This window comes from Amia ocellicauda, chromosome 17 (genome assembly GCF_036373705.1).
Source record: "Amia ocellicauda isolate fAmiCal2 chromosome 17, fAmiCal2.hap1, whole genome shotgun sequence".
Taxonomy (NCBI): Eukaryota; Metazoa; Chordata; class Actinopteri; order Amiiformes; family Amiidae; genus Amia; species Amia ocellicauda.
The window spans coordinates 2,062,401-2,085,472 of record NC_089866.1 but is presented as its reverse complement, the minus strand read 5'-3'; the positions used below and the strand labels follow the sequence as shown (position 1 = coordinate 2,085,472).

At 50.5% G+C, this 23,072-nt stretch overlaps 3 protein-coding genes across 7 annotated transcripts; 2 read left to right on the top strand and 1 right to left on the bottom strand.

Annotated features, from left to right (window-relative positions):
- Nucleotides 1-464: 464 nt before the first annotated feature.
- On the bottom strand, nt 465-13,192 carry cfap70 (cilia and flagella associated protein 70). Of its 3 annotated transcripts, none has more exons than XM_066690141.1 (26): nt 12,941-13,192; nt 12,278-12,461; nt 11,673-11,771; nt 11,329-11,414; nt 10,925-11,101; nt 10,497-10,679; nt 10,234-10,328; nt 9,968-10,067; nt 9,304-9,438; nt 8,866-9,021; nt 7,696-7,785; nt 7,311-7,402; nt 6,815-6,875; nt 6,067-6,261; nt 5,734-5,865; nt 5,283-5,408; nt 4,374-4,507; nt 4,134-4,249; nt 3,809-4,021; nt 3,485-3,672; nt 2,857-3,009; nt 2,474-2,635; nt 2,139-2,228; nt 1,718-1,819; nt 1,337-1,384; nt 465-881 (listed from the first exon to the last, which is right to left on the bottom strand). In XM_066690141.1, exons 1-26 carry the CDS (start codon nt 13,190-13,192, stop codon nt 801-803), a joined length of 3,450 nt encoding a protein of 1,149 aa, XP_066546238.1. In that variant the 3' UTR covers nt 465-800. The 3 variants fall into 3 exon arrangements, with proteins under 3 accessions (XP_066546238.1, XP_066546239.1, XP_066546240.1); XM_066690142.1 differs by having other exon boundaries at nt 8,962-9,021; XM_066690143.1 differs by lacking the exons at nt 3,485-3,672; nt 3,809-4,021; nt 4,134-4,249; nt 4,374-4,507.
- A 555-nt stretch (nt 13,193-13,747) lies between these two features.
- Nucleotides 13,748-15,451, top strand: LOC136713151 (uncharacterized). 2 transcript variants are annotated; one of them, XM_066690152.1, is made up of 7 exons: nt 13,748-13,916; nt 14,215-14,285; nt 14,410-14,586; nt 14,665-14,735; nt 15,020-15,073; nt 15,170-15,301; nt 15,410-15,451. In XM_066690152.1, the coding sequence occupies exons 1-7, from the start codon at nt 13,753-13,755 to the stop codon at nt 15,431-15,433; spliced, it is 693 nt and encodes a 230-aa protein (XP_066546249.1). In that variant the 5' UTR covers nt 13,748-13,752; the 3' UTR covers nt 15,434-15,451. The 2 variants fall into 2 exon arrangements, with proteins under 2 accessions (XP_066546249.1, XP_066546250.1); XM_066690153.1 differs by having other exon boundaries at nt 13,835-13,916; nt 14,178-14,285.
- A 148-nt stretch (nt 15,452-15,599) lies between these two features.
- Nucleotides 15,600-23,012, top strand: tedc2 (tubulin epsilon and delta complex 2). Of its 2 annotated transcripts, none has more exons than XM_066690145.1 (10): nt 15,600-16,552; nt 17,636-17,734; nt 18,114-18,169; nt 18,385-18,934; nt 19,137-19,190; nt 19,658-19,736; nt 19,983-20,127; nt 20,798-20,899; nt 22,318-22,505; nt 22,712-22,869. In XM_066690145.1, exons 1-10 carry the CDS (start codon nt 16,338-16,340, stop codon nt 22,742-22,744), a joined length of 1,521 nt encoding a protein of 506 aa, XP_066546242.1. In that variant the 5' UTR covers nt 15,600-16,337; the 3' UTR covers nt 22,745-22,869. The 2 variants fall into 2 exon arrangements, with proteins under 2 accessions (XP_066546242.1, XP_066546241.1); XM_066690144.1 differs by having other exon boundaries at nt 15,605-16,552; nt 22,734-23,012.
- Nucleotides 23,013-23,072: the final 60 nt, after the last annotated feature.

The window sequence follows — 23,072 nt, the reverse complement described above, 5'->3', positions numbered from 1 at the left end:
CCGCAAAGCCCGCACAGAATCAGTGACGAGGAGCTTCCTGATCACAGACAGCCAGCTGCGTCCGCTGCGTTATACCTCCTCCTCAGCAGAATAACAGCACACATGCCCCCTGATCAGGTCTGGGTTAGGGGTTGTGTGTATAATATCGCTGCTGTACTTTGTTACATTGATCAATAACTACTTGTTCAAGTAAGGGAACTCTGGGTGACAAGAGTAGATCATTTTTTATACCAAATGATCTGTAATTAACGTCATTTAACACATCACCTGCTTAATTGATCACAATGAAATGCGTCCAGGTGTTAAACTGAGGATGAATAGTTACCTATAAAACCTGCTGGATAGGGGCTTTCTGGGATTGGGTTTGGGTAGAACAATAAACTTGCGGCACCCAAGCCCGGTCTCCTGATGTGGGTTAATTCTCTACATCGCTTTAAAGAAAATATTCTGCATGCAGACAACTGTGCCAAGACAATAGATTTTATTGAATAGACGCTGTTTTTATTAGGAGACAACTGCATCGAGGCTGTAATGAGAGCAACCAACAGACTACAGGGGTGCAGATTTACCTCGGGGTGAACTGTAGATTTATGACTTGGGAAAATGTGCTAATACAACAAATTGCACAAAGCCGTCCGCTTCATTTACACACAGCTCAGAACAGCTTCTTTCTCATGTGATGGCGTCTAATCCTCATCGTTTTAGGGCCACATTGAAGAGCTCTGTCCGTGGTGGTGTAAAACAGCTCGAGCCACAGTTTCTGCGGGTCTTTGGTGCGCCGTGGCCGGGCCTGTACCTGTTCAGAAGGATGGGTTTCCGAAGCCGACGCGCTGCTGCAGCTGGTGAATTTCCTGGAGGAGGGTGCCCTTCTGGAGGTTTAACTGAGGGCCACAACAGAGCTGGGGTCAGTCACTACAGCGCAGCACGGTGCTGCAGTACAATGAGACCTTGTGCTGTAGACAGGAATTAAAATGCCCTGCATATGTAAAGGATACTTCAACTATAATACCAGGATAGTAGCGCTGTTTTATTGTCCATGCATTACTACGGCCAGCCCTCACCCACAAACCTCCGGGGCTCCCTGCTGAGAACAAGACTGCGTCACCCGTCGTGAATAATGATCATGATGAAGATAATACTAATCTGATCATCGTTTTGAATTCACCACTAGTCATTTCTGGGGAAATCCTAAGCAACCGGGGCCTAGCAAACCTCCCCTCTTTCTTGTTACTCTACCCTTGACACATTCATTCTGCAGTACTGATGCAATGTGAGCCTGCAGCTCGGTAATCACTGTCACCGGCGCAGCACTGCTTGCAATTGGCGGAGGACCAACCTTTACAGCATATTTATAAGCCTGCTCTGCTTCCAGACGTCTGCCGGTCTGAAAAACAGAAAAAAGTGAACTGGCAGCCAATCTGGGTCAGGCAGTTGGTTCTGTTGGGAACACGTGACAGGCAGGCGGGATCCTCACGGGTATTCTTACCAACCCTCTATACAATCTGACAGCACAGTTCTGAACAACATATTCATACGTCTCTACAGGTGTCCCAGCAATGTCTTCTGCTCTGGATAGCCAGTACGGCACTCAAAGTCCTTGTGAAACGCTTATGGAAATGATTCTAGAGCCCCGTTCGTGCAAAGCGCAGGTAAAAGTGACAGAAGGAGACGGTGCTGGTAGGGGGGTGGACAGATAGCAGGATGGGACGGGACTGACCTGCAGACAGACGAGGGACAGGTATCCCCACACCTCAGGGTTGGCGTTGTTCAAGGTGTTGGCTTCTGTCAGAGCGTCCTCGGCCTCTGTGAGCTCCCCAAGCTGAAACCACAGGCACACAGTGAAGAATGATGTGATTTCACACAGCAAGTCCAGTTGTTGTTAAAGTCAAAGGTCTTACAGTTACCCTCTGCTGAAAAAAAAAACAACAACAACCTGGACGACGTCACTGAGCGTCTCGGGTTCCTCGGCTGTGTTTTCAGATCAGCTGTTTGTTACATTTTATTTGTTCACGTTCTCAAGGGCAATTCTGAAACATTTACAGATCTGAGCCCCAGGAGATGCAGTGCCGTGTCAGAGAGTCACAGTGTGTTGTCGAAGGACGGATCGCCCCTGTGTGTTCGGTGCCGGGGGACGTTACCCGGTAGCAGGCGGTACCGAGGCCCAGCCAGGACAGGCAGGAGGGGGACTTCTTGCAGGCCCTCAGGTAGGTGAGCTTGGCTTTCCCAAACTGTGGGGACAGAGGGAATCAGACAGAGGAGAACAAATACCCATACCAGCACGGCCAATGATCCCTTTATAGCTTAAAAATAAAGTAAGAATTTAAGGAATCTGAATATATAAAATAAAACATTAGTGCGAAACATTCCACTGTAATTCTGTGAGTCATTCATTCAGGCACATCATATACAGAAAGCGTCCATTCCTGTCCCTAGCTGGTGGCTCTCCAGGCCCTTCTGTGAGGAGCGGACTTACCTGCTGCTCCTGCAGGTAGATGTTGCCCAGCCTCAGGTAAACCGGGTGCATCTCGGAAGCGTCCTTCGTGAAGTCCAGCGTTCTCTCGTAGCACTGCCGGGCTGCATCCAAGCCCCCGGTCAGGTAGTGCACGTGTCCAGACAGCGCCCACGCGTCGGGGTTCTGCAGAAACACCTGCTCTTTAGGATTTCAAAAAAGGTTTTCCACCAACAGCCTCACCATCATCAACCCAACTTGGACTGTTTTGTGGGACCCTACACATCTCTGCTCTCCTCTGCACACACAGGCTTATATCAGATCATTAACTCTGCAGATAGTTCTTCCTCTGACCCCGCAGGTTCTCCTGGAAGAGGTGAACAGGACCACGGCGAAGGTGTGGCTACCTCAAAGCTGTCCTGTAGCGCCGTCTTCAGGCTGCCCTCAGCCTGGTCGTACTCGGCTCTCTGCAGGTGCAGCCGGGCCAGGGCGAGGTGATAGCAGCTGCTGGGGCCTCCGTCTGGACAGAGCAACTCCTGAGCCAGAGCGCGCTGGGCCATCTACACCGGGGGGGAGGGGGCACAGAACTCAGTTATCAGGATACAAGTCATGATTAAAGTGTCTGGACAGATTGCACTGGAAAGGGTATATAGCCCCCTGTGGCTTCTGTTATTGTTTGTGCCAAAACAGTCTCAGTCCATGGAGATGCCTGCATACATGTTCAGTGGTGTTGTCTGTTCTGTGCCTGTGATCACCCACTGACAACAGTGGAGAAACAGGCCATAGAGGCCGTGCTAAATCCCCTAATTGTACCCCTCCCTGCTGCTTCCGGTCCCTGCTGTTCTTAATACGCCAGACTGAAACAGATAGTGAACACACACTGTGACTTTACACTGATGCAGCTGGAATTCAGCTCTCGTCTGTCAGCAAGAGTGCATGCTGGTAAAGAGCAGCAACACTGTTGTCTTCTCGCTCCTGTTTTGTGTCGAGGCAGTAGCTGGTGTGGGGGGGGTTGCGGTACCAGTGTGTACACACCTGCAGCGCGTTGTTCTCCAGGAGGAAGTGCGCTGTCTCCATGTAGATGGTGGCTGGGGGGCCGGGTCTGCTCTGCAGGGGCTTGAGGGCGGCAGGTGGCTCGGGCTCGGGTTCAGCACCCCCCCCTGCAGTGGCAGCTCCCGCTCTGTCAGAGACGCTGGCCACGCTCTCCTCGTCCCCTTCCGCCTCTGCCGGCCAAGCACAGGACTTGTCAGGATGCAGGATTTGCCAGATTTGCCACAGTCACTACTGACATACAGAGCACTGTTTTCCGTGTGAAGATATAGTCACGTGACAGACTCCACACAGCGCCCTCTGCCTCACCTGTGCTCTGGTGTCTCTCTGTGCTCAATGAGCTCCCTGCTGGCTCCTGGGCCTCCCCCGCTGCTGCCCCCTCCTGCGGCTCAGAGCCCCGCCTGTCCCCCATCTGGGGCACGCTTGTCACCGGCCCCTGGAATCGCACCTTCAGCTGCTTATTGGCCTCCAGGAAGGCCATCTCTGCCTGGATGGCATTCTCCTGCCCCTCGTAAAACAGCCCTGTACAGCCAGGCGACAGCTTTAGAGACGTGGAGCAGACTGGGACGGCTACAGTCTCCAGTTCCTTTCATCGATGCGCAGCTCCGCGAGCCTAGGATCTCCAAAAACCTACCGAACAGAGTCCAGGCCACTACGCTGGACGGGTCCACGCAGGTGGCATCCTCAAAAAAGGTCTCCGCGTCCCCGAACCGTGTTCCCATCTCCGCCAAGATGCCACACAGCAGGAGGCTACAGGGCAAACCCAGCAGACACGGTGCATTTGAATTCACTCTGCGGCATTTAATAGACGCCGGACAATCAGGATTTAAAGAGAGAGAGAGAGAGATGAAGGAAAGGCCAGGCCCGTGCTCACCTCGACAGGTGTCTCTGGTCGATGGCCACAGCCTGGTGGAAGCACTCCTCGGCCTTGGCGTGTTCCCCGGTGAGCATGCAGAACGTGCCATAGTCAAACCAGTGAGCTGGGGCGCTGCGGTCCTGCGCCAGCCTCTGACAAAACATGGCCTGAGATCTCACCAGCACCGACTGGGACCGGCGCTGGCCTGGTAACACAGTGCATCCAGTCCAGAAACATGCTATATATGTTTATCTTCTCTTGCCAGGTTTGACGGATATGAACTGTATTTTGTACATGCGTTCAGAGTTGAATTACCCAACAAAAAACATGTCGCATCACCCCAGAGCAAATCATTGACATCTCAATTATTGTAATATACTATTTAAGGTATAGATACATAGCAACTAAGGAATATCTGCACCTGAGTGTATACAGTATTTACACAGACCCTCATTTATGTTCTGACAGTGTTTGCTATGGTGAATGACTCTCTGTTGTGGTTTCCTGGGGTTTCCATGCTAGCCAGCTACACTGACAAAACTAAAATAGCTGCTCGACAGGAATTGTGCAGTGCATTATGCAGTGCATTTTAGCATTGCACCACGGCGTACAGCCCCTCACAAGCGCTCCGAGTCACACTTCCTGCACTGTGATTGTTCTCCTCAAGTTTCAGAGGTCGTTCTTCCCCAAGAATGGTGTTCGCATGCTGATCCAACAGACAGCAACAAAATGCACACGTGTATCTATGTCTTTATACACCCGGCCTTTCCCTAAACTAAAAACCTTTCCCTGTTTCAGATTTTCTGCACAGTCCCTTAATCTTTCTTCTGACGCAATCCCCCAGAGCACACACAATGGGGCCGACTGCCACCAGACTGAGGAATGACATCATGGCAAAAATTATCGGCTCGGCGCCCCATACTTTACCTCCTGGTAGTACTGCGCTGCCAGCTGGAAGTCTTCATTCATCTGGGCCTCCCTGGCAAAGTGTCGCAGCTGGGCGGAGTCCAGGTAGGGCTGGGGTTCTGTGTCCTGCACATCCTTGGACTGGCTCTGTGGGGTGGGGGGGTGCAAGCTCAGTTAGGGTTAACAGTGACCTGTTTTGAGGGTCCCCCAGTGGCTCATCTAGGAACAACTTTAAGCAAAGGAAGTGTCCTGCCACCCAGTGTTGGCCAGTTCATGTTCTAGGCTGAGCCGGGCGGGGAGAGCTTCAGTATTTCATATCTTTCAAGAGCATTGGTGTCAGTAGTGGGATGCCAGACTATATAAGAGCTTCCATCCCACACACAACGCAACAGAGGTGGACAGAAAGTGAGAACATAAACCCCACACGGGTCTCAGCCGCGCGTCTGAGGTGCCCCTGACCCCCGCACCTCACCTTGTTGAGGGAGACGTGCATCTCGTCCACTAAGAAGATGTAGAGCTGGCTCAGGAAAGCCTGCAGCTCCTCCGGCTCAGCGAAGGCCTCGGTGCGCAGCATCTTCTCCCTCACAATGCGCACCACCGAGTGCTGGGGGGGGGACCAGAGGCAGATGGGCAAGCTGCCTTCAGACCAGGACAGGGACTGTACATGTTTTGAGTTGTCTTTGTTTCTAATTTGACTTCTCCTCTTCAGTCCAGTTTACAGAATAATCATAATCATTTAAAACATGTTGTATGAACGGGGATTTGGGGATTCTAATTAATACAGGGATTTGCCCCCCAACGGTACCTTCATCTGCTCCTTGAAAGCAAAGTACTTCCCAGAGTAGTTGAGCTCCCCCAGCAGCCTGGTCTTGCGCTCCTCCTGGGCACAGACGTCCAGGGGCAGCTCCCCACGGGCCGTGGCGGCTCCGAACAGCTCATGGTACTGGTCCAGCAGCAGCCCAGTCACATTGGCCACCTGCCCATGGAAGTCACGCACAGCCTGGGGCACAGACACAGACAGGGACACTGGCGCTGAGCACCCGCCGTGACCGCGAGCACAACCACTGTTTCAGACACATTCATTCATGACGCCAAAGTAAACAAATATTCTATTGTTGTGTTTATTTTATATTTTTCTAAACCAGCAGGTGAACTCTTGCTTATTAGTTGCTGCCCTTTTAAAACCGCTGGGTTGCCCTTGCTCACTGGCAAACAATACCCATGTTTTCCTTTTATCTTGACTCCTAAAACCCCATTTACCATTTAAGAGTCCTTCAAAACAATAACATGAAATGACCACAAGGAGGTGCTAGAGACTTGAGCAACAGCATATTCTGAGAAAATACTGAATTGATGTATTTGACACATTGACAAAATTGACATTTTATACATCTTTCTTCTTTCTGCATACTATCCAATCCACTGTTCTGCATTCACTGTATCTCTCACAATATTAAGCACCTTGGACAAAGGCAACGACCAGGGAACAATATAATAATAATAACAACAACAACAGTAACAGTAATATTTGGGTGGCAGCCCCAGTCACTCACCCTCTCTGCCCCAGCAGGGCGGCGCGGTAGAGGGGGCCTGGGAGGAATCAACTCTGCAACCCTGCAATAAACGCCCCCCACATTCACAACAGGGGTTACACATTCAGTCTGGCTTTTCACTGAAGTTATTTAAATTTGTTTAGCCTGCATTTAAAGAAAACCCAAAGCATAACACATCCTGTACTTTAATCCAAAAGTGGTCCTTCAGACGCCAGGTCAGCACAGAGGAAGGGAGGAAGGGTTTGCTTTAAAAACCAAAGAAGGCCAAGACCAGATCACTTTTGACTCCCTATATATGTGAAAGGGGCACACGTTTGTAATTTGGTTTCAGGTGTCTGACGAGAGTCTGGTGTCTGGGGGGCTGGCATTGTGCGGCTCAGTGGGGTGCTGATCGGAGCGAGAGGTGCAACACAACAGCGCTCAATTGTGGGCTAATGAAGTGTGGTGTTATTATTTTCTTTAACAGATGATTTGACCTCGGTCTGTGTGGCATTACCTTTTGGCCAGCTCCTCTGGCAGTCTCTTGGGCACCAGGGGCCTGTCCAGGGCGATCTCGATCACAATGTAGGTTCTGGCCTCGGCGTACATCTGACGCAGCACATGCGGAGACAGGAAGGGCAGGCGTAGTCTCAGCTCAAGGCTGCTCATCCACTTCCTCTACGCAGTGCTCATTCGCTGCGCACAGATAGCCACGGACAGCGAATGCACACGGGGGCCTGCAATCGTCTGGCCTGCAGTAACCCTCCCCACTCTGAGCCACTGTGCGATTTTAATTCAATAAATTATCCACTTTACTGTAAATGTTGTGTTCAGACTGCTTTTTATTTATTTCTCTTTCTTTTCATGCACTTTCCGTCCATCACGGAACACACGCAACACACCTGTCCTTCTGTGTTCAGCGGCACTCCGACATCCACCTCCGCTACGCTGTCCGACACCTGCGGCTTCTGTGCCACACGCTCTGCAGACGCCTGCAGAGGGACAGAAGGAGCTCTGAGAGGTCAAGACAAGCCTGGACTTTCACTTCAGCGGTCAGACACACATGCCAGGCGCAACGTAAGCTGAACGATAAAAGAATACATAAATAAATAAATGAGGACATTGCAAATATTTGGGATTATCCTTGGTAGTACCAGATTAAACTGCGCGTCACTGCCTAGATTAAAGATTCGTTCATAAGTAGAATAACTCTTGTACAACAAACTTAGAATCACAACAAAGACAACGACCTCAACAACAGAGGCGGTTGTCTATTGATGTCATCTCCTGTATAATTGCGTATCTGTCTTCTCAAAGCCACATTTGATTATTTTCCCATCACTCCAGGAAATCTGAGCAGTGGGATTACGATCCACACTGGAGATTCCGTTTAGGAAGCTGAACAATTGCCCACATCCCTCGTACAGGTGGTCCGTGACAATCTGGAAATATCACTTCCTGCTGACTGAAGACACTATCATCTCCTTGTTCAAGCTGTACCTTCAGGCAGTCAATTACTAAATCTGCGCACCTAAACAAACTCAATCTGCTGTTCGGCGTGTTGCCTTTGAATGCAGGCGGCCCTTCTTGCTCCCGATGACTGTGTTTCACCGGCAGCCAGATGGGCTAATGATATGATTCATTCTCGTAATGAAGCAGGCAGTCTGGCTCAATTAAATTTAATTGCTTCGGGAGCCATTTCTCTGACATCGCTCGTGACACAAGCACAGAGAAATCATGAGCTCTAATTAAAAACTAAATACTTTTTTTTGTAACTATTAACTTTGCACACACCAAAAAAAAAGGTAAAAACATTCAAATATAAGTGAATAATGCACAGTGGTATTTGAATCCTGCCAGTTACCCCATCTGCTCATCACACAACAGACCCACAGAGGGGGTCGGAATTAGTTTCCCATTTGAACGCAACACTACCTAGACTGACGTAAGCAGCCATGCTGGAGCTGCCATCGATGCCCCCAATAGCGACTGACGTTCATACACAGAAGGTGCTCTAGAGACATGACAGCACCATGTACCGCTGTCCGTCACAGCGCTGTCTGGCCCCTCACCTTCTTAGAAGCCTCTTTGGCGCCCTTGTCGTCTTTGAGGATTTTGCTGGGAGCCCCCTTTAAGTGGGGCGAGCCCAGTGAAGAGGGCACTCTCACCTTCCCAGAGGCCCCTGTCTGGCGCAGGCTGTCCCTCAGCACACTGCCCTGCCGCTTCGTCTGCAATGTGCGGAGAAAAGAACGAAGACAAATACATAGATTCATTTAAAAAAACTGAAATCTCTGAGTCTCAGTCATTCTTATTAGTTGATTGATTGACCTTGGGTTCAATCAATGGCTTCTTGTGGCCCCACTCCAGCCACACTCCTGCGCATCTCACTCTTCTCACTGTCGCTCAGGTGATAAAAAAGGTAGTGAGGTAGATGATTACCGGGACTTCTCCCATCGCTCAAGCGTTTGGCTTCTGCCGCGAGGGTCTCGGGGCCGAGGGGCTCGCGTTACCTTGGCCAGCAGGTCTGCTTCGTAGAAGGGCAGGATCTGATAGGCCCCTCTGATGCGCTTCACGCCCGGGTACAGCAGCGGGGCCATGTCCACGTAGGCCACCCCGTGGAACGAGAGCTGCGCGTCATCCTCGCCCTGCAGGAGAACGCAGCCTCAGAGAGGGCCGCACAAACCACACAGGGCTCTCATCCTCTCATTTTGCTTAATCTCTCACATTCCCTAGAGGGAATTAGAATTCAGAAATGGCAGGGCTCATGGGCCCGCCAGCCTGTTCCCAGACAGCCCCCCATCCAGCAGTTTTCATAGGCCACCCTGAAATTGTGCATTAATATAGACTTGGCAACTTTCCATTGTGTCCAGATGTTGGATTGTGTGCCAACTAATGCAAACTGCAACCCCCCACAGATTAACTCTAGAGAGAAGAACACAACCAGGTTTTGCTGTACTATTAACAGACAAACCGACAGATAGGCAGATAGATAGATAGATAGACATATAGATAAAAAGCCTTGAAAGACTCTGCCTCACTGCAACAGACACTTCAGCACCACTGTCACCTGCCCTGGTGCTGCGGAGAACTGACCACTCGGACCCAACCCCAGTGCTGCCTGTACACCCCTGGGGACGCTGCTATGAGGATGCCGGCCGGCCCTGTGGGACTCACCCCCCTGTCCTTGCCAGCCTTGACCGCCTTGCCGGTGTTCACCTGCGCCCTCATAATCTCCACCGGCCAGAACCGGCAGTCCGCGATGCGCTTCGCCAGGCTGTGGAGAGAAGCAGGGCTTTATTCTGCTTTAATGGAGGGTGTGGGTGGCAGACAGACACGATAGACAGGGCAGCGGACAGACGTTATTAAGATCTAGGAGCACATCAACACACTAGAGCGTCTCTGGGGAAGAGGTTAGGTAAGTGTTGGGATGCCAGCCTCACCGGCCCAGGGCTCCTCCCTCCAGGAAGCAGCATCTCTCTGTGTCCCAGATCACCCGCTTCTGGATGCTCTCTGCTTCCACACGGAAGTCCCTGTCCTGAGACACACACACACGCGCGTGACACAGACAGCTTCCCGAGACACCCACACACGTAACACAGACACGCCTCCTGAAACACACATGCTACAAAACACAAACCACTACACAAGGGATACAGACAGAATTTGGGAAACTGGGACAGGACTTCAATGGAACTACATTTACCTCCAAACCAGTCAGCTCCCCGTTCTCCCCCTCAATGGGCTGGCCCTCTATTAATGCCCCTGGGATGTACTGGGCTCCGGGGGTCAGCGAGGGTCCCACGGGCCACTTCTTCGGCCGAGGCACCGGCTCCCTCTCCCCGCCCGGCTTCAAGGCTCCACCAGAGAACGCGAGCAGCTGCTCTCTCTGCAGGGAGACATGGGTCAGTTGTCGAGACAGGAATCTTTTGTTTAAGCCAACCGGCACCCTGCTGCAGGCCCATGATACTGTACAGCACCGCAAAACAAGAGTCGTATCGTGGGCCCTGCAGCAGGGTGCCAGTTCGCTTACACAAAAGATTTAAGGATGAGAAGTAAATCCTACCCTCTGTCTGTCACCCATTTGAGTAATGGATTGTATTTTGCGATTCTGTGAAGGGACCGGCTCCGTACCTCAGCCGTCAGGGGCACCTGCATCGCAGCCACATAGTTAAACGGCGGTCCCGTCGTCGCCCAGGCCTCGGGGACGGAGTAGGCCGCCTCCACAGCCACCTTCAGCAGATTGGAGTCGGCGAGCTGAGCCTCTGAGAGAAGAGCTTCTGGGACACAGATGGCCACGTCCAGGGAGGGCTGCGCGGAGGAGAGCAAACACAGCTGGTCACACACTCACACAGTCCTTGGATCACTTGTAAATGGACACCAAACGAGCACGATGGTGCGAATTACCTCCTCTCGATTGGACACTGTCTTATGTTCTGATGTTCTTTTATTCAGTTAAACCCTCGATCCATGTACTTTTGTCTGTGTTGAACAGCAACATGCTTAACCTGACAAACAAAGCACAGAGAATTCCCTACCTTATCACTTCCCTCCAGAACGCCACCGTCTCCTGGGGAGCCAGGAGCTGCTTGCAGGGGGGCCGTGATGCTGAATGTGTTCTGACCTACAAAAGAATTGGACCGGGAATTGTTAGGAATATACACATTTCATTGTATATTGAATTGTGAGGAATATACACATTAGACATATTTGGTTTCTATACAGATTTCAGCGGTAGTTCACTGACAAGGAGCTGAGGGGTGGGTTACTAGGTGCCAGCTGTCCCTCGTCCAGGACAAACAGCATGTCCACAGCCTGCCATTGGCTCCTAATGCATTTCAAACTCAAGAATAAATGCGTCCCTTTGCACTCACTCACTCACCCTGTAGTAGAGGCAGCAAGCCCACGATGGCCTGGCCCAGGACCAGTGTCTTCTCATCTTTCTGCTTCTTCTCCTTTGGCAGGGTTTCATACAGGGTCACTGGAGAGAGAGGGGAAGGGAGATCAGTTTCACTACTGACGTATAATAAACTATGACACACATACCCACGTTGTACGGCGATTCAACCTGACACCTAGCATGTTGTTTGCATCTGTTTAATGAATGTGAGCGATAATTACTGATTTATACCAGACAAAGAAGATTCAAATCTGAAAGTCATGGTTTGTCAGAGCAACCAAAGCATCAAAACATTGTGCTTCTACAAACTTTGGTATCAACGACAACACCGTTAGGCCAGGGCTCTGGAAAACACCGCTGCTTTTGAACAAACAGTCTCGGAGGAAACCCTAAGGATCTAAAAGTGGTCGTGTTGTGTTGTAGTACCGTATTGGATCAGAAAGTGGTGTTGCTAACGCCCCCAAACGCTATGTAAAAGAGCGTTTATTTCTCCGCATTCACTGCTGAGGTTGTCTATCCGTGTGATAAGATACAGGATTGAGACACATCCTAGTAACCCAAGCCCACCCAGGCCTTGCTATACTCACGGACGACAGGCTTGTGTGCCAGGTCGTCCAGCGTGTTGGAGCCCTCGGCGCACTCAAAGCTGCAGGGGAAGTTGTACTCGACACCCTGGTCTGCAGAGGCCTCCAGCTTCTGAGAGTCTCCCAGGACCACCCCGTTGAACTCAGCCCGGATGAAGGTGAGGCAGGACTCTCCTTTGGTGCCTTTCTGCGGGGGAGTAGAGCGAATCATCCGGCACCCTAATACAGCCAATACAGACACAGACTCTGGCGCCTCCGTCTCGTTCAACACCCCTGGCCACAAAGCAAATGCCAGCCTCACACAGCTACCTCACCACACGACCCGGCTACATCTAATCTGACTTTTATAAGCATGAAGGCTAATGGACTCCAGCCAGGTATGGCTCGGGTCAGGTTTAATTAGGGATACAGCGCGTACAGGTTACCTTCAGGCTGTTTCTGTAGAAGACTTTGACAAGTAAATCTCACTCTTGCACTGGCCAGATGTAACAGAGTGGCGTAATTCATGAAAGCATGATTTCGCTCAATGTTTGCTTTACATTCTCCACGCTAGACGAGATGATGACCAGATACAATGTAGCTGCACAATTACAGTCGTCACACGCCTGTGCGGTTTGTGCGTCACTGTGTGTAATAATGTATCCATCTTTGTTTCGAGCTGCTTACCAGGTTTCTGCCCCTCAGGACGGTGATCTGAACGGGCACCGCGGCGCCTGCTGCTTGGCTGGGCTCCATTTGAAACGCAGTCAGTGTTGTGGGTGTGTTTGCCCGGCGGCCCGGGTTTTGGGTTTTAAAGTTATTAAACTGTCTGCGTCTGCCGTTTCCATAGTTGCAGCGTGTTATCGCGAGATCTCGCCCCGGCCCGGGTCTGCCGCAGCGGGATTTCAGCTCGGAGCGCAAACAGTCATTTTCAGACATGCAGGGCCACGGACATCGTGTCTGCGCTTTGCAATCGGATCGACTGAAGCTTCTGCATGCGCTGTGCGACACGGTGGCCCGGGGACACCTGCCGTCCGGCCCCGGCGGCTCGTCTGCGCTGAGCGGCTTTGTGCGGCGGACAGACGGGGCTCGGGTCCTGGCAGAGACCTACAAGTAGTTCAATTAAAAAAACACCTACAGAAGCACAACACACACGATTCGCCCGGGGGATAATCGTAATAATAATCTGCACGCTAACACACGCAGTGTCATCGATATTGAAGTGAATGCGGATTAATGGCACTTCGGATCACGGTACAGGATGTCGCGGGTCCTGCCAGGGCCCTCTTCCTCCTAGCTGGTTTAACAAATTCAGGTTAATCGGACGTTAGCCGGATTAAATTAACCCGATGATGGAAGTGTGACTATCGCAGGTCCCGAGCGGCGAGCGGAGGACAGGCTCGACTCGTCCCCGCGATTAGGACACGGGGCGCCGGGCGGCTGGGCGTGCTGGCGCTGCCGTACCAAGCGGGGGTTTGAAACAATGGTCTGTGCGAGACATGACGTCCAAACAGAGAGCCACTTTCTTCAGTCTGAGTGAGCAGGACCTGCTCCTGGAAAGTTATAAGGAGTATAAATCCATCATCACGGCGAAATGCAACACTGCAGCCGCGGCCAAGAGCAGAGAGGAAGCGTGGCAGCACATCGCAGATAGGCTCAATGCGTACGTTAGTTTTAAAATGTTTGTTAATAATAATAATAATGCACAGGCTATGTATTTAGCCCAATATTAATTTCACACGCCTCCAATGTAAATATGCACTCTTGTAGTGATGGGGTGTAATATGGACTGGGAGTTTGCTGCATGAGAATGATTAGCTCTATTGTTTTCTCATAATTTGACCTTTTTTAAAAAAAATCTAATACTGCATTATGTTGTACTAATTAATCTGTCTGATATAATTGTTTTTTTCACTTTTTGTAGCCAAATCAATGACTCTTGTATCAAATTTGTCATGCAGTCAAAATCCAATGGGCATTAAACGCACTTGGCAGCAGGTGAAAGTGAAGTACAAGAACATTATTCAAAGCGGTAAGTATGCTCATTATGGCATGTCATAATCACACATGGGACTTGTATAGCGCCTTCCAAGGACCCAAAGTAGTTTGACAAAGTGTAGAATGACTTGCCAGTGAGCTGTGATTTATAATCCCAGCGAAGAAGAGGGTGAAGCAGCAGAAGACGGAAGAAGAGAGACCCGAGAGCCCTGAAGTGAAGTCCGTGGAGCCGCTGGCCCTGCAGCAGGATGGGGGCAGGCCCATGAAGTGGGGCATCGCTGGGGGCAGCTCCTGTGTAGAGCCTGCCAGCTGCCTGAGGCACTCATACGCCAAAAGTAAGTGCGTCTCCGTCTTGGGGGGCTTCCTCCGCGTTTAGTCGAGGTAATGACACAGACTGCATCATGTTTTTGCAGTGACCGGACATTCAGTGACCCTGCTGCAGCCGCCAATAATCGTTGTGGACCCAGAGGAGGAATCTAGTGAAGTGAGTACCTGGTCTCTCGTGTAACGGCTCTCTATATGAACCATTACATGAGGTGTGTGTGTTTGTGTATAGATATAGATATAGAAATGTGTATATCTACATTGGTTGTGTTCTCTAAAACAGATGCAGTTGTTCCAGAGTTCCTATTATTCCTAATTCTGTAGCAGACTGCTGAGACCATATGTGTGCTCTGTTCCCGAGGAGTTAAAAGCTATGCTAATCACAGATGATTAAACGATCTCTCCATCGAGTGGTGCATTGGACTGAACCTTGTATTTCTTTAGGGGACCGAACCACACCCAGAGTATGCTGAGCCCGGACCTGCTGGGAACAGAGAGGTGATGCTCATTCAAGACCTACCCGTGCTTTTGTAGTCGGGAGAGGCAAGACTGTGACCAACACCGTATTAAACTGAATTCTGAACTGTTTTTCAGAGAAACGCAGAAAGCCAGGAAGACATGCGGTCTCTCTACAAGCGCTACCTGGAGCAGGAGATCTCTTATCGGCAGCTGAAAATGCGAAAACTAGAGAAAGAGATGCAGTTGCTTGATAAACAGCTGCTGGATGTAAGTGTAACCACGTGAAGAGGCTTTTGTCTTAAAACCCCATTCTGAGATGTGTGCTCTGTCAGAATTACAACTGGACCAACGATCAATCTGCTTTCTCTTCAACAGGACCATCCGGGAACTTCTAAATAAAGGATTTATTTTACAACATGTTGTTCTTTGTGTTGGCGTGTTTTTGCTCACTGGTGGCAATGCTTATGAAAACTGTGGGAATGTTAACAAGCCAGAGAGGCACAAAAGTAATGCACCCAACAACAATGTCACAGGCTCTGTCTGGTGCAACCCTCAGACCACGTAGACCTGACTGTAGTCGCCCCAATGTCATTTCAATTCAGACTCTCATCCCTGCTAGAACCACACTGAAGCGTGTTTGGGCCCATGGTGCTGATTCTGGGTATGGGTTCACGAAGAAGGGTCTACATACGCAGCCTCTGTCTCCAAGTAGGATCCCATCACAATGACCTATGAGATGAACACTGTTAGATCACGACACAGAACAAACGTGTCCAAAACAATTGCTTCAGTAAGATTTCCTACACCTTCCTGGAATCACTGTCATAGACATTGAAATGAGGCAGGTGGAGTCACAGATCACATGGGAATAACAGTTCGAGTCTGAGGTCAAGTCATGGATGATGAATTATTTGCATCAGTTGCTGAATTGCAGCTCATTTTTAATTTCATGTAAGGGATCATTAAAGTCTAAGTTGGTCCTGAGGTGCCTTGGCTCTGACTGCAGACGTTGAAGATCTCTGCATACTGTAGACTACCTGGTAAAAACGATAACAATGGGGTCATCTATTCATTACATTGCATATAACCCCGAAGCAGCAGCAGCAAATTATAATACCCCGGAATGAGGCAATGCATCTTGGCTCAAAGTGCTCTACGACGCTGATCTGATTGAATGTGCTCTTGATCTTAAAGAAGGGCGCTGCCATGCTGGAGGGTCTGCCAATGCTGTCACTGGGACGAGCTCTTCTGCACAGATCGGCTCTCGCAGTTGGCCTGCACTGGAGCAGGTTTAAGATGAAGGATGTGTTGCTGTGGAAAGTCACTCCGCTTGCTGAGGAAGGGAAACAGACAGACGTCCCCCGGTTTGGCTGAAAGTGATCAGGCAAAGTGCTGGCCACCTGCGCGCGTCAGGACCCGACGCAGCCCGTTGTTTGCGGAAGTCGGCGCGGAGGATTCAACTGCCGGGCGGCCGCGGACTCCCTGCCCGGACACTCTCGCCATGTTAGCGACAGACAGGTGAGGGACACGGGTCCAAAGTGGCCAGCAATATCACTGTGTACAAACACCGGTGTCTTTGTCGATACGTGCCGAGTCCAGGAGTAAATGAACACACGTGTGGAGCAGATCGTTGCTGTTGGTGTAAGGTTATAATTGATAGGTGTGGGATGCACACACGTCGGCGAAGCGCTAGTCTCTGTTTTTATGCTCACTCTCCCCAGAGAAAGTAATTTAGCTGTAGTTACAAACTTTAAACAAAAAAGTTAAATTGCGTTTCAGACATCTGAGTGTTTCAGCATCACTTGAACGCATATTGTTATTATTAATAATAATATCAAAACCCAAGCAGTGCTACACGTATGAGTCCTGTCCTGTTAGGTGATGGGTCCTCTCCTAATGTGACAGGCCTCCCCCTCTCTCTCTCTCTCAATTTCAGTTCAGTTTTTCAATTCAAGGGTGCTTTATTGGCATGACAAACAGTTCTGTAGTGTTACCAAAGCAGTTAATATTACATACATAGAAAAATAATAAAAGGTAAGCAAAAGGAAAAAAAAAAAAAGTAACAGTACATATAATTTATTGTCTCTCTCTATCTGTATATATATATATATATATATATATATATATATAGTAATGTTTGTAGAATGATGATTAGGGGGATTTAATGTCACCACAGTGTGTAGCAGTAATACGGGGAACAGGCGCTGGGCTCCACTCTCCTAGGGCTCCGTCTGAATCAACCCCCCCACAAACACCACTATATAACCCCACCTGTGCGTGACTACCGTGCCGGTCTAACCCCCCCCCCCGCCGGTAGCTCACCTGTCCCCACACGTTCACCCTACATGATCACCCACAACAACCAATAAAGCCAATACACAAACTAACGATACGGACTTCATTTAGCAGGGACCCTCCCACAGTTTTACACACAAGCTGCCCTAGAGATGTGCTAGCCCTGCGCCGATATGCAGGAGGACAGGACTAATCACATATGGCTTGCCCTGTAACACCGCGTGTGGCATTAGACGAGCGTGGTTACCTCCCTGGCACATTACGGTATATTTGTACAGCTATAATGTGTCGTATTGTGTTTCGCAGGTCGTTGCGGGAGCTGAGGCTCGCCATCCAGCAGTGCAGGGAAGAGGAGGAGAGACTGCAGCAGAGCATTCGTCGGTGCAGGACGCTGCTCCAGCCCTGGTGAGCCCGGGATGAGTCTGGACCGCTGTGCCCCCGCCTCGTTCTGCCGGCCTGACCCCTGTTCTCCAGCCTGGTTCTGACGCCCCTTTGCCATTTTTACTGGCACTTGTTGCCTCAGAATGTCTGTCAGTCAGTAATGAATTGTCCCCAAGGGAGCGATTGATATGCAGCAGTTCAAAAACTGACATAAACACACCCTAAAAATATATAAATATATGAAATCCAATATACACAGACTGTCCTTGTATAATAAAATAAATACATGACTCATTATCATCACATTGTGTCCTCAGGATGATTCCAAGGGTGTTGTATTGTGTGTCTTACCTGTGAATTTGTGTGTGTCGTGTGGGTTTAATGTGGGTCCACGTTTCTGCAGGAGACAAGAGCTGCAAGATGTTCCCAAGGAAGGTCTGGCCCCCGACATCAGGGCAGGTCTGTTACTCTCTGTTTTTGGATCAGGGGCAGATTTGTAAATGCTCAGCTGACTTCAGAACAGCAATCATTCAGGACTACAGTGGGGCAGTGATTTATTTACAGTAGCGGCCTTGGTTTTGTCCTGGTTGTAGTTGTCTGTGTAACAATTGGGTCATTTTTCCGACGAATTACTCGTTTGTTAAAAAAACTGGCACCACTTTTCACGTGTGTAGATCCCAGCCCGGCCCCGGAGGAGAGGCGGGAGGTGGATCTGCTGGAGCGCGTGCTGGAGAAGGCGCTGCGGGTGCGGAGTGCTGCCCAGCACACAGAGGCAGGGCCACAGGGGTCAGAGGTCAGGAGGACGGCATCAGGCAGCATGGCCAATCGGAGCACAGAGCGCAGCCGCCCCATGCCGGGGAAGGAACTGAAAGATGCCAAGAGATCAGCAGCCACCGGAGGAGCGCACAAGGAGAGCAGGGGGAGCCGGCCCCTCACTCGGCCCAGCAGGGTGGTCAGGAACTCGGCGGGGGGCGCCTCGAAGAAGACTGCAGCACCACAGAGGACGACGGCCACACCTGCGGTCGTGGCATTTGGTGCCACTCCAGCCGCGAAAGGCCTTGGTGGGTCATCGCTGGATTCGCAGTCCCCGGTGTCCCAGATGACCGTGTCTCCTGACTTGGTTGGTGGCCTGGGGGCTTCACCCGCTCCTCGCACTTGTCAGGGAGACCGGCAGAGCCCACAGGATGAGGGAGACAGGAGGCAGTTCACCCTTAAAGAGCATGGGTAAGAGCCGTCTGGTGTGAAGTGGGCGCCTGGCCCTTCTATAGGTTAATCATGTGTTTTGGTGCCTGCAGTAAACAGGCTGATATATCTGTGCCCATATTTCCTCAGCGTTTATTTCCTGTTGCAGAGGTGTGACTTTCTCAGCTCCTCTGATGCTCGTTCGTGAATGAATAACTGGTCTGATCTGTCATCCTCACGGCAGGAGAGACTTACAGCTGCCCGCGGTCTGGAGGAAGCAGCGTCTGCAGCAGTGCAGGTCAGCACTGGGGGATTTCTCCAGGGGAGAGGGGTCTGCTGTGATGGACGTCTCTGCTGGGTGGAGAGCAGTGCAGTCTGGGCGTTTCAGACGTGAATCCAGGCTCCACTAGCTGAGTGAGGCAGAGAGTCCCAGCGCCAGTAAGAGGTGGAAGGACTGCACTGCGTCCCTTAAGGGCAGAGTGGTGCAGTGGGAGGAGCCAGCATGGGTCGGCCTAATCGGTTAATTGTAGTTTACTAATTAGGCACTCGCGAGTGAAGGCCTCCTCACTTTTTAAATGTAATCAAGTGTAGCTGCACAGAATTAAACTAAATAAGTAAGAGAGACAATATCAGTTAGCCAGAGCATCCATTTTTGGATGAGGGAGGCCAGGGCGAGGATGTTCGACTAGTTAGTCCACTCTTCTGAGCTTTGTTTGGTTCTGTCTGTGCACAAGCCGTCTGTTTAGTTTTGTCTTTTCATTTCAGGCTGTGGGACAAAGTGTCTGCCTCCACAGCCGGCCCGGGCCCAGAGCAGATCCGCTTCACCGAGAGGTTGCAGAGCACCGTATCCTTGACCTCCTACGCCACACTTCCTACACACGGCCTTTGCGTCTCTCGTGCCGTGACTGTGGATATTTGTACTCTGTCCGTTCAGTGCTGATTTGTCTCGATTCATCTTGATTTTTGATACAATTACAGGAACCCATTTTATTTGTATTAGCTGGTGTTCATTTACAAAGCGTTAGATTAGGCCGTTTCTGCTCAGACGTACTGCGCTGGTGTCTGTTGTTGCCCTTGATGCTCCTGCCAGTTCCTCCCTCAGCTGCCGTCTTGCACTCTCGTGTACGTGAGGCGGGAGATCCCCCGGCTGCAGCGCCTGTGCTCCGCTCTGTCCCGCTGCCTGGACGCTGCGCAGGAAACGGATGGCACAGGAATGACACCAAACAGAGGCACAGGTGGATACAAGGAAGGGCTGGGGCTGGGGGGGCACGTAGATGTCATGCCAGAGGAGACTCCCAGACAAGCGGGGAAGAAATGTGCAAAGTCAGCGTCTGTCTCTCGCTCTCTTATTTCTTTCAATGCCGTTCACTTGTCGAATGCACCGTTTGTAGTTGTTAAATGCAGAATGTGGTCACAGTCAGGAAGAGACCTTTCTGTTTTATCTTCCGCTGTTCTACAAAACGCTGACTTCAGTACAGATGGAGCCAGAGTTTAGCCCAGTTCCTGTAGGGATAAGAAAAACTAAAAACACATAAAATCCAGAATTTTTTAGTAAGAAGTTCGCTACAAATACAAATAATTCCGATGTGCCCCTCAGTTCCGATCTAAAGTTCAATTTCAATGTTGACTGCCTGCTGTAAACCCACAGACATTAGCACTAATTAGAGTTTCAGTGATGGATGCGTTCCTTGATCTACAGAGACGCTTAAATCTCTCAGAGCGAGGAAAAGTCCTTAAGCGTTTCCAGAGAGCAATTATGTAAGTGGTATTTGATTGTTTTTGTTGTTGTAGTTTGATATTTGATGAAAGGGACCAATGGGAGAACGGGCAGCTTATCAAGCTTGCATTACGAGCCTTTCTTGTCACTCGGCCTGCATGCCAACTAACCCCGCTGTGTGTTTGCAGGGTCCCAGAGCTGGACGCGGGAGTGTGAAAGCGTCTTGACATTGGAAGGCCTCGAGGGGGCCCTGTCAGACCTGCTTCACCAGACCCACCAGCTGAGAGACGGTACGTACTTCCACTACTGTCCCTGGGATATGCCACCCGCTGGAGACAGTAAGCAAATTAAACGCCTGTCCGGCTGGTGCCTTGAGGGACACTCGGTCAAAACCACTCAGGGTCAGCCGGTCTGTGTGGGATGGGCTTGGCACTGGTGCTCCATATCCCAGCTTTCTTCAGTTTGCATAGTTGTGCCAAGAAGTGTTTTATTGACAGAGGAGAGACGGCGTTCGAGAGCTGCACTGCCTTTGTGGCGGCGCGGCTGTTCCCAGGCCTCGGTCCTCGGCACCGGCGTGATGTGGGATTAGTTTTCCAAGGCCACACACTGTTGGTCTGTGTAACTTCCGAGCAGCGGGAAGGGTTGCGAGGGGCGGTATACGAGCTGTGGTTTCTAAATATGTATATTTCGGGAAACCAGTCTGGTTTTCACCACAGATCAAATCCTCTTGCATTCCTTTCTCGTCGACTCACCGTGTGTTCGGTATTGTGAGTGCCTTTCATTCCGAGTGGCTCAGCGTTCACTGACTCCTTTCAAACTCCCATAACAAAATATTCAAACATCATCCTGCTACTTTACCTCTCTGTGTGTCCCCTTTGAGCAGCACGCATGGACCCCTTATTGACTCCAGAATAAATCTTTCCTGGGAACCGGAACCATCCACAGAATGCCTTCCCGACAGTTTTATGACCGTTTGTATTTCATAACGTGTGATGGATTGCATGTTTTTTTAACTGCGAATCCCCTTGGGTGGATACATATTTAATATTAGACTAAAACTATGGGACAACCTACATATATCCTATGAAATCGTGAAAGGTCAAAGCCGGGATTATTGATGCGGTGCTGAAATGTTGCTGTACATTAGGTTATGTATTGATTGTTGCCGTACTTAATGAAGAAGCTCAGGTTTTGTTCTCCTCCCAGGAGAGTCCTGTACTTTTATAGCCTTTCTGTGCAAAACAGGAAAACCTCGGTTTGTTGTTGCACCAGATGTCTGCTTAATACTCGAAGCAACGATACACAAACGTTTAAATGTAATTACAATGTAGGTAACACATAGGTTGATTAATTGCTTTCTAAATGTGTGATGCGTTTATAGGTACCTTTATAGGTAACGAACAGAGCGCAGCTGCTTGGTTGATTGGATGTTTTTCGGGAGGGTATTAAAACTGAGATTTTCACTCGGCTGGGTTAGAGTGACCCTCACATGGGAAACTAGACACGGAGAGTGTCTGTGTGCATTAATCTGCAGGCTGTGGGTACAAACGGCCGACACAACGAGAACAGTACGTTCTGCACTGAATGGGAGGAATTGTTCTGTGCAGCTCTAGTGCAGACCCTTTGAAAATGAAGCGACGGCTGTTCCTGGTGGCTCTGTGCCTCTGGAATCATCTCTCCTCTCACAGGCCTGCGTTTCTCTCTGCAGCGGTGGACTCGTGGGACAGACTGAGTCCAGGCGGCTGCTGCGCGGTGAGGACCGGGAGCTCGTGGGGGGAGGCTGCCCCCGCTACCCGGCCCCCCATCCTGTGTTATTCCACGCCGGTGGAGCTGAAGGAGCTTGAGGGGCTGCGGCTGAAGGTGGACATCCTTCGGCAACAGACTCGCCTGCACAAGGTAGAGCGGTCAGCGCGGGCCACCTGGCACTGGGAGATTGAGCTTGGTGTGGCGCGGAGGTCCTGTCTCAGTCAGCCGGAGTCCTTACTGGTTCTCACTAAGATGAACGAGTCTCAGGTTAACTTAAAAGGACATATAATTGTGAGGAAGGTTAATAATATTTAATTCACTCTAATCTGGTCCATAACCCTGTTTCCAATGCCCAGTGCCCGTCTCGGTCCCCCGCAGGTGCTGAGTGAGGAGCTGACCCCCTGGCTGCGGGCCGCTCGGTCCTCTGGGCGTCCCGACCCGTCCACTCTCAGAGGCCTGTACTCCCTGCTGGGCGAGGGGGGCCGGCAGTTCCCCAGCATAGTGCTGGACAGTGAAGCGGACTAGGACACGATGGGTAACCCCCACACCTGGGACCAGCGGCTGATTATGGAAGATCTCAGGAGACCAGAAAATAACATTATGCTGCTTAACAAAAGAAAAGGGAAAAAAATAGAGAATAAAAAAGGTTTTCTTTTAGCCATTTCTGGTTTTCTCTTTCTGCTTCCAGGACATCAGATATTGCGCCGGGCCGATCCC